This window comes from Pseudorasbora parva, chromosome 7, assembly GCF_024679245.1.
Source record: "Pseudorasbora parva isolate DD20220531a chromosome 7, ASM2467924v1, whole genome shotgun sequence".
Classification (NCBI taxonomy): domain Eukaryota; kingdom Metazoa; phylum Chordata; class Actinopteri; order Cypriniformes; family Gobionidae; genus Pseudorasbora; species Pseudorasbora parva.
Genome location: NC_090178.1, coordinates 22974299 through 22985270, shown reverse-complemented (window position 1 = coordinate 22985270; position 10972 = coordinate 22974299). Strand labels below are relative to the sequence as shown.

The 10972-nt window shown below is 38.7% G+C and overlaps 1 protein-coding gene across 1 annotated transcript; it reads left to right on the top strand.

Moving 5' to 3' along the window:
• Positions 1-6167: 6167 nt before the first annotated feature.
• Positions 6168-7495, top strand: LOC137083006 (trypsin-2-like). The gene is made up of 6 exons (XM_067448644.1): positions 6168-6275; positions 6359-6509; positions 6589-6839; positions 6939-7075; positions 7161-7262; positions 7349-7495. The coding sequence occupies exons 1-6, from the start codon at positions 6236-6238 to the stop codon at positions 7394-7396; spliced, it is 729 nt and encodes a 242-aa protein (XP_067304745.1). The 5' UTR covers positions 6168-6235; the 3' UTR covers positions 7397-7495.
• Positions 7496-10972: the final 3477 nt, after the last annotated feature.

Here is a 10972-nt window from a genome sequence, read left to right as displayed (position 1 = left end):
ATAGGCCTACAGTATCTCAGTATAGGCCTACAGTATTTCAGTATAGGCATACAGTATTTCAGTATAGGCCTACAGTATTTCAGTATAGGCCTACAGTATTTCAGTATAGGCCTACAGTATTTCAGTATAGGCCTACAGTATTTCAGTATAGGCCTACAGTATCTCAGTATAGGCCTACAGTATTTCAGTATAGGCCTACAGTATTTCAGTATAGGCCTACAGTATTTCAGTATAGGCCTACAGTATCTCAGTATAGGCCTACAGTATTTCAGTATAGGCCTACAGTATTTCAGTATAGGCCTACAGTATCTCAGTATAGGCCTACAGTATCTCAGTATAGGCCTACAGTATTTCAGTATAGGCCTACAGTATCTCAGTATAGGCCTACAGTATTTCAGTATAGGCCTACAGTATCTCAGTATAGGCATACAGTATCTCAGTATAGGCCTACAGTATTTCAGTATAGGCCTACAGTATTTCAGTATAGGCCTACAGTATTTCAGTATAGGCCTACAGTATCTCAGTATAGGCCTACAGTATTTCAGTATAGGCCTACAGTATTTCAGTATAGGCCTACAGTATCTCAGTATAGGCCTACAGTATTTCAGTATAGGCCTACAGTATCTCAGTATAGGCCTACAGTATTTCAGTATAGGCCTACAGTATCTCAGTATAGGCATACAGTATCTCAGTATAGGCCTACAGTATTTCAGTATAGGCCTACAGTATCTCAGTATAGGCCTACAGTATCTCAGTATAGGCCTACAGTATTTCAGTATAGGCCTACAGTATTTCAGTATAGGCCTACAGTATTTCAGTATAGGCCTACAGTATCTCAGTATAGGCCTACAGTATTTCAGTATAGGCCTACAGTATTTCAGTATAGGCCTACAGTATTTCAGTATAGGCCTACAGTATTTCAGTATAGGCCTACAGTATTTCAGTATAGGCCTACAGTATTTCAGTATAGGCCTACAGTATCTCAGTATAGGCCTACAGTATCTCAGTATAGGCCTACAGTATTTCAGTATAGGCATACAGTATTTCAGTATAGGCCTACAGTATTTCAGTATAGGCCTACAGTATTTCAGTATAGGCCTACAGTATTTCAGTATAGGCCTACAGTATTTCAGTATAGGCCTACAGCAAAGTAGAAAGAGTTTGGCCTCATACAATATTCCCCCAAACAGCTGTCAAAATTGACCAAAAACAATACATTTTATTCTGACTAGAATTCCATTGATATTAAAATATTTGGGAAGTAATGGTTTAAATGAGCGTATTTAAGTATGCATGTTTTTTCTTCTTCTACTTTCTGAAGAGAGTGGACAAGGAGCTGAACACACAGCACGCGTAGGTAGATTTGCTAACCGTTCTGTATAATACAGAATCACATTGTAAAAAAAATAATTAAATGTTCAAGCTATAATCAAATTAGCTGTGGAAGTCATACATTTAAAGGTTGAAATATTTATACCATGTAAAATGTAACTGTTTAAATAAGTTTTGAAAGAACATTTCAGAGCATTTATGACATCAAAGTAGCGTTCCATATTGAGAATGAGGAGTTAAGTCAAAATGTTTTCACTCGGCGTTGCATTTTCGGGACGGTGCCGCCATATTAGGAAGCTACACTATTCGTTGCCATAGTCATTTAGACGGTGAGACCAAGCAGCTTAAGATTTATTTGCATTTTGAGATACAATGCAGTTTCTTGCGAAGAAATGGAGAATAAGGAAGTGAAAGGACAAAAGGTGCTATATCGGGAGAGACTAAATAACACGGGCACACAGTGTTATTTAGCGAAACTGCTCAACATCAACAACATCAACCTGCCAGCCACAGAATGACGCTACCACTTTTTACACACCCTGACATTGTCAGTTACCTGGTTTGTAGTATCAGTGCCTACAAAATCAGTGTTCATAAGTTTTAAGTCATTAGAAGTCATACATTTCATTCTATGCATTTTCAATTTCCCTTTGTCTGCAGCAATTGCCCATCTGCTTGCGGTTCAGCCTAATCACACCTGGCCTGCATGTCTAAAGCTCCCATCACCAAACACATTAACTAATCTATTAATGCATTCATCGATGCATACATTATACACACCAGTGGCAGCCAATGTTGGGAGGTTTATTATAAAGCATTACGTTTCAAGTACAGAAAATATGTTTTACAAATGTACATTTTTTATGTGAGCATTTTTTATTATGTCCTCGTTCCAATCAACACATTTAATCGCCTGCAGCCACAGGTGCCGCCGGTTCTTCTGAAATGGCCGTGATCCTGTCGGAATCCTATAAAACTTAAGCCCATTGGTGGAATATCGATTAGTGCAAATGCAAACAGCCAGATATTTTGATGCTGGGAAACCGTTTTGATAAACTTTTGGAGTTGCTAACATGTTAGAACCACTAGGGAACAACACCACTTCCGTTGCCAAAATGCAAGCGCAACTATTTGATTGTGTGTGCTGTAAAAGGGTCTATTGGGGACATAGCGAAAAATCCTGAACTTCCCATTAGAATTTACGACTTAGTGGTGGCATTCATGTGCTTTCAAGTCGTAAATAAAATATTTTAATTTTTTTACAATGAACATATTACAATTGTGTAGTGCCCCCTACCCTTAACCTTTAATAGGGCAGAGCACTGAGTTCTGACAGAGTGTCTCCCGACTATACAGCTCTGGAAAAAACTGAGACAACTGCAATTTTATCTTAAATCAGCATCTCTACAAGTATGAAAGCCATTCCAATGTCTGTTGAATTCCAACACAGGTGCTAATTAGGTGATCACCTGAACCAAATCTTAATTAATAAGGAAAAGTATAAAAAACTTACAGTTGGACCAGCAGAATGGCAAAAACAGTGCTAGAAGCACCTCAAAAGTAATTGGAATCATAAAATAACTATTGACCATGGCAAAAAAGTTGCAAAGGAAAGTTTTGAGTGAGGATAGTCAGGTTGCTTCCATCCTTAAAATTTCAAAGACAGCGGTTCATAAGAACAAGGTCAAGCAGCAGACATTGGGGAGAACAAAGCTATCCGGTTGTTAAGGCTGACGTCACGCGGCAGCGCTTCCGGGTCCAAACGCTCTATCTTATACCACAAGAAAAACTACAAACGGTGCTAATATACACACACAATGTGGTGTAATACTACAAAAAAAGCTATAATCATAACCTTTTTCTCCATACCAAAATTCAAGATGGCCAGACAGTGATTCATCTTTTTTAAATTGTTAAAATATTAATGTATGTGATGCTGTGAGCACAGAGACTGTTGTGTAGACTGTAAGTAATTAAAATGTTAAACTTTTTTAAACGTTTGATGTTTAATATGAATAAATAGCGCTCATAAACGGGCGTCAATGGCATTCTCAAGTGAAACGAGTTGAGGCTTGGACCCAGAAACGGAGTTCCTTACGTCACGACTTAACAAGCGGATAGACCGACAGAGGGCGAAAACAACTCTCCACTGACCGGAATGACCGCTGACTCATTTGAATGTCACTCAATAGCCATAAGTATATATATATATATATATATATATATATATATATATATATATATATATATATATATATATTTATATATATATTCCTATGGCTATTGAGTGTCATTCCTGAACAAAATCAGGGGATGCATTGCAAGTTTTACACATTTTGCACTTGTGGATCATAACCGGGTTGTAAGTGCTGCTTCAAAATGCCAAAAGAAGAAACAGGAGCAAGAGACAAAAAATAGAGAGTAGGCAATTTATTGAAAACTGCATTTAAACTCAAACAGGCCTTTCATCAGCTGATCAAAAAAGTGTAAGACCATAGCCATAAAAAGGTCAAATCTGCACATAAATATGGCTCTCATGTCATTGTCCTTCAAGCAGTCAAACTGTCAAGATCTCCTGATGGCAAAGGCAAAAAGGCTTTCTCTCTTTGAACGTGGCAGGATTGTTGAGCTGCACAAGCAAGGCCTTTCGCAACGTCCCATCGCTGCTGAGGTTGGACGCAGTAAGACAGTCATTTTACATTTCTTAAAAAATCTTGAGAGTTATGGGACAAAAAAGTCAAGTGGTAGACCCAAAAAAATTTCACCTGCACTGAGCCGCAGGATCCGACAGGTTGTCCGTGAAGACACAGGTTGATCCTCAACACAAATTAAGGCCCTTACTGATGCTGACTGCTGCCCAATAACCATAAGACGTCATCTGCTAGAGAAGGGCTTCAAGAACAAAAAACGTCTTCAAAGGCCACGTCTCCTCCCACGACACAAACTTGCCCATTTAGAATTTGCAAGAGAGCATCAAACATTGGACATTGAAAAGTGGAAGAAAGTTTTATTCTCTGACGAGAATTTTTTTTTACCTCGACGGTCCTGATGACTTCCAACGTTACTGGCATAACAAGGAGATCCCACCTGAGATTTCTACGCGGCACAGTGGAGGAGGCTCCGTCATAATCTGGGGTGCTTTTTCCTTCCATGGGAAAATGGAGCTTCAGGTTGTGCAGGGGCGTCAAACGGTGACTGTCTATGTGGATCTCTTGACCGAGGGCCCCCGTCAGTGCGGTAATGACTGGGTCTTTCAACAGGACAACGCTGCAATTCACAAAGCCCGCCTGACAAAGGACTTCTTCTAGGAGAAGAACGTTGCTCTTTTGGACCATCCTGCGTGTTCCCCTGATCTAAATCTCATCGAGAACATTTGGGGATGGATGGCAAGGGAAGTTTACAAAAATGGACGTCAGTTCCAGACCGTGGATGCCCTTCGTAAAGCCATCTTCACCACATGGAGCAACGTTCCCACCAGCCTCCTGGAAACAGTCACATCAAGCATGCCGAAACGAGTTTTTGAAGTGATCAACAAGAACGGTGGGGCTACTCACTACTGAGTTTTTTTTTGTGACACTTTTAGTACTTGTGCATATATTTTTGGGCTATGGTCTTAAACTTTTGATCAGCTGATGAACGGCAGTTCATGCAGTTAAATGCAGTTTTCAATAAACTGCCTACTCTCTATTTTTTGTCTCTTGCTCATTTTTTGGCATTTTGAAGCAGCACTTACAACCCGGTTATAATCCACAAGTGCAAAATGTGTAAAACTTGCAATGCATCCCCTGGTCTTAAGATTTTGTTCAGGTGTGTGTGTGTGTGTGTATATATATATATATATATATATATATATATATATATATATATATATATATATATATATATATATATATGTTATGATAATAACATTCATTATTTTATAAACAAACTAACTATGAAACCAATGACAGAAGTCAAATGACTAAAATAAAATTCCACAAGTAAAAAAAATGGCCACAAATATAATTGCATGCTTGTTAGATGGATATTACTACAGGGCTATTAAAAGTTCATCTGAAATATTTCTAATAACAATATCCTGTTTTACAACTAAATTGTGAAATGATCAGGGACAAATAGCTGCAGATGTAATACCTGGGTGAGAAGATGGACAGCTGTTGAAAACTTAGATGCTTGGTGTCAAGGTTACAAAGTCAACAGCTTACATATTAAACAGCACAGCTGCTGGATCTCCCTGCTTCAATCCAAAACTGTTCTTTTATCTTCACGCTGTCAGCACTTTGTTTAAAATATATTTTTTTTTCAGAATGTTAATACTTATGTATTAGGTAGTTTTTCACAGTTAAGTTAAGGAGAGTTTGGCTTTATATTTTGGAAAATAATAAAACATATTTTACCTTTGAAAATATACGCATACAAAACAATATTTGGGTCAAATATGGGTTTGGGTCATATATGGACAAACACAATTGTTGGTTTAAGATTTTTATTGTTTGAGATTTTTATGGATTTTATTGTATTAAGAAGTTTATTTGTCATTACAAATGTTCAAGTACACCGCAACGAAAAGTCGTTTGGAGCAAGCCTCCAGCTTTAAAGCCTTAAATAACCCAAACAAGGTTAAAACAACACAGCATTTTTTATACTGAGTGTATACTGGGTGATATTAGAGTTCCAATGCAGCCCCTTACATAGAGTGTTCTAACATTCAAGTAATTAAGTTGTAATACTGTATTTCTTCATGGAAACATAATGATAGTGAATTACTTATCAGACTTCAGATAGGTCTTTTGGAGCTGATTGGTCAATGGCAGACCACTGGGCGTGGATCAATAGGCTGACAGTCTTATAAATACAGCGTTTTAGGAGCGAAACTATCATCGAACTGGTTCAATCAGCAGTCATGAGGTCTTTGGTGTTCCTGGTGCTCCTTGGAGCCGCCTGTGAGTAGAGATTCAATGATAGCAATTATGAATTTCCTACATTTTACATGTCAATATGCTGATGTTACTCTCATTGCATGTAGTTGCTCTGGAGGATGATAAGATTGTTGGGGGATATGAGTGCACACCCTATTCCCAGCCCTGGCAGGTGTCTCTGAACTCTGGCTACCACTTTTGCGGTGGCTCTCTGGTCAGCCAGGATTGGGTTGTGTCTGCTGCTCACTGCTACAAGTCGTAAGTGGCATCTTCATAGAGTAGCTCATGTTCTGGACCATCGGCTTCCTCAGTTCTGAACAGTTTTTTTCTCTTTCAGACGTGTGGAGGTCCGTTTGGGCGAGCACAATATTGCAGTTACTGAGGGCTCTGAGCAGTTCATCTCCTCTGAAAAGGTCATCCGCCACCCCAACTATGACTCCTGGAACATTGACAGTGACATCATGCTGATCAAGCTTAGCAAGCCCGCTACCCTCAATCAGTATGTGCAGCCTGTGTCCCTGCCCAACGGCTGTGCCGCCGCTGGCACCATGTGCAGAGTCACTGGCTGGGGAAACACCATGAGTTCCAGTGAGTGACTGAGTTCATGATGTCACGTCCTTCACACTTGATGTTTAGAGCACTTGAGTTGACTCCCTCACTTTTGCTGTTTTATTCATTTCTTCGCAGCTGCCGATTCCAACAAGCTTCAGTGTCTGGAGGTCCCCATCTTGTCCGACAGTGACTGTAACAACTCCTACCCTGGCATGATCACCAACACCATGTTCTGTGCTGGATACCTGGAGGGAGGAAAGGACTCTTGCCAGGTAAAGGATAAGACAAGAAATTTCATCCAAATACTACCTGAGACTGTATTAATAACAACCAGTGGTTATCTTTCTCCTTTTTCAGGGTGACTCTGGTGGCCCTGTGGTCTGCAACGGTGAGCTGCAGGGTATTGTGTCCTGGGGTTATGGCTGTGCTGAGAAGAATCATCCTGGTGTCTATGGCAAGGTAATAGTTGTTGTTAGTTACAAAACAATATGTTTGGTATTATATAAAGCAATAACATGGCTTCTATAAATTCTTATTTCTTCAAGGTCTGCGTGTTCAGCCAATGGATCGCCGACACCATGAGAAACAACTAAAGCTGATCCAAAGTCATACAGCCTCCAAATGTGCAATCCATCATTTTTTCTTTATTTTGGAGATAAAAACCTGTGTGAAAATAAAAGCATTAAAACATATCTTGCTTTCTCCAAGTGCTTCATTCGTATTTGTGAATAAATACTGAACATATTGCTGTAAGAGGCTTAGATTTAAATATGCTCTATTCAGAGGATTGGCTAACATTCTGGTAATGTTTTCTCAAAGGTATATGCCTATATATATACACACACACACACATAAAAAAAAACGTTCAGTAATATTAATAGAATGTTAGTTCAAAGTCATCAGGGGCCGTATTCACAAAACATCTTAAGGCTGAAAGTAGCTTCTAACTTGACGATTTAGGAGAAATTCTTAAAAATAATGATGATTTTTAATGCATGTCAATGGGGTCTAATTCGAATTATACGAAAAACGGTTGGAGTTAAAATTTTCCATTTGTGTTCTACTGAAGAAACAAACAAACCTACATCTTGGATGCCCTTGGGGAAGCCGATAATTATACATTTTCATTTTGGGTGAACTGTCGCTTTAAGTCTTTTCTCTATTCCTTAGCCTTTTACTGACATTTAAGAGAAGTGTGAATAGGCCTACGGCCCCTGGTCTTTAATAATGTTATCAAAACAAAAACACTTCATTCATCGCCTATGTTTTTCTTAAACATTTTAGTTTGTTCAATATTTGTTAAATGTTATTGCTTGCTACAGATGGTTTAGAGAACATTCCTAAGTCTAATGTTCCCATAATGTTACCACATGTTAGCAGTGATTGTGTTGTGTAACTAAATTTAGTTAGGCTAATATTTCACATCTTTCTCAATAACTGAGACTGTCATTTTCTTTCAGTTCAATTGTATCCAACTAGATAACAATTTAGGCTAGTTTTAAATGGTAATTGCACAAAAGTGTATTGTAGATTTGCTAACCGTTCTGTATTTGCTAACCGTTCTGTATAATACAGTTGCTGCCTTAAATGTTTAAGTAGGCTATTAGGAAATAGGAATGAGGACATTCGTCATGGTAGCTTGCTGTCACATGACGAATTGGACGGCATGTGATGGTCCATTCAAGTCATGTCGTAAAGATCGTATTTACGAGTTGAACGCTCATGAACTTCACATTGAAGTTCTGGATTTTCTTTAAACTTATACTTATATTGTAATCTGTACAAGTTTGGGGCGTGTCAGTGAGAAACATGGTGGAATCAATGGATTTAACGTATGTAGTTGAATATAACGGGTATTTAGCCATTACACTGTCAGGCTTTGTTATTTACAACTAAGTAAGCTAGCATTGTAACAATTAGCCTTATATATAACGAGACCGTTTACAGTGGCTTCACAGATTAATGCAAGTATTAAATTTGGCCAGTGTTACATGATTATACAGCTCTGGAAAAAAAATGACCACTGCATTATTTTCATAAATCAGCATCTCATTCCATTCCAATGTCTGTTCTACTGAATGAGCTGAATGAGGTGCTGATTAGGTGATCACCTGAACCAAATCTTATTTAATAAGGAAAAGTATAACAAAACACTTCTGTGGTCATCACTATCCTCTTGCAGTAGGACCAGCTGGATGGCAAAAACAGTGCTAGTAGTACCTCAAAAGTAATTGGAATCAAAAAATAACTATTGACCATGGCAAAAAAGTTGAAAAGGAAAGTTTTGAGTGAGGATAAGAAGGGTTCAATTCTGGGCTTATTGGCAGAGAGTTACAGTGAGTGTCGGGTTGCTTCCATCTTTAAAATTTCAAAGACAGCGGTTCATAAGAACAAGGTCAAGCAGCAGACATTGGGGACAACAAAGCTACAGACCGGCAGAGGGCGAAAACAACTCTCCACCTGACCCGAATGACCGCCGACTCATTCGAATGTCACTCAACAACTGTAGGATGACATCAAGTGACCTACAAAAAGAATGGCAAAAAGCAGCTGGAGTGAAGTGCATGGCGAGGACAGATTAAAACAGGCTCCTAGGGGCAGGGCTGAAGTCATGCCAAGCTAGAAAAAAGCCCTTCATCAATGAGAAGCAAAGAAGAGCCAGGCTGAGAGACCATATGGATTGGACTGTAGAGGACTGGAGTAAAGTGTCCTCTAAGAGTGAGTCAAATTTTAAGCTTTGTCCAACACCTGGTCGTCTAATGGTTAGACGGAGGCCTGGAGAGGCCTACAAGCCAATGTGTCTCGCACCCACTGTTAAAGTTGGTGGAGGATCTGGGGGTGCTTCAGGAAGGCTGGAATAGGGCAGATTTGTCTTTGTGAAGGACGCATGAATCAAACGTACAAGGTTATCCTGTAAGAAAACGTGCTTCCTTCTGCTCTAACAATGTTCCCCAACTCTGAGGACTGATTTTCCCAGCAGGACAATGCTCAATGCCACACAACCAGGTCAATCAAGGTGTGGAGGACCACCAGATCAAGACCCTGTCATGGCCAGTCCAATCTCCAGACCTGAACCCCATTGAAAACCTCTGGAATGTGATCAAGAGGGAGATGGCTGGTCAAAAGACATCAAACAAATCCGAGCTGCTTGAATTTTTTTCACCGGGAGAGGCATAAAGTCACCCAACATCAATGTGAAAGACTGACGAGCCACGCATCACTAGTTCAGGGCTATCAGGGTTGTCATGTCAACAAATGCACGCGCGATGGAATCCCCTGTTGTAGGATGAGAGATCTTACGACAGTAGTTGAGGACTTTATTTTTTCCAAACTGTAGCGGGACCCCGAGAGCAAAAGTAGCCAAGTGCGGCTTTAAAGCAAATCTGCAATTTATGTATTATATTCATACATTTTTGTTAAGTTTTAAATATTTAATATATATGTTACGTGTTTGTATATATTTTTATTTTAATGCATAGAAAAAACAAACATAAACTATTTTTATTTATGCATCAAGAACAACACACATTACCAAGTGTTATATTAATATAAATATTAATATAAATGTGCCACTTTAAGCAACAATAGATAATTTTCATCTCCTGTCTATGAGCTGAAAAATTGTATAACATTTTAAAATATATATAAATCATATTTTCTACAAATGATGGCTGAAGACAATTTACTATTTCGGTATACATTTTATTGCGTGCCAAATATACCCCCCCCCCCCCCCCCCCCACACACACACACACACACACACACACACACACACAAACAAAATAACTCTTTTTTGTGCTTCTGGTTCATGCATGCTTCACTGGATTTGATGTAAATCAGCTACAGTGCAGCAAGAAACTGAAACTCCTACTCTAAAGCTATTTATAAATATATATTTCTATAAATTATTCTAGTCTATATAATTGTATTTTATATATTATATGTATCTATCGCTGATCAGACACTCCAAAGCACAGACGGGGGAGAACTTTTAACTTTTCTGCATAAATTATAAAATTTAATCAATATTTAACTCAGATCTACTTAAAAATGATAGGGAAAACTGACATAAAGCTTTTTAGGGGTAAAATCTCATCTAGTGCTTGATGTAATGCTTTTGTCAATACATTCATGCGGAACCTTACTCAAGTATAGTTTTTGATTCCGGA

Coding starts and splice junctions, on each gene's coding strand:
- LOC137083006 (XM_067448644.1), top strand. CDS start 6,236: ATGAGGTCTTTGGTGTTCCTGGTGCTCCTTGGAGCCGCCT. Junction 6,510..6,588: donor GCTGCTCACTGCTACAAGTC/GTAAGTGGCATC, acceptor TTTCTCTTTCAG/ACGTGTGGAGGTCCGTTTGG. Junction 7,263..7,348: donor ATCCTGGTGTCTATGGCAAG/GTAATAGTTGTT, acceptor TATTTCTTCAAG/GTCTGCGTGTTCAGCCAATG.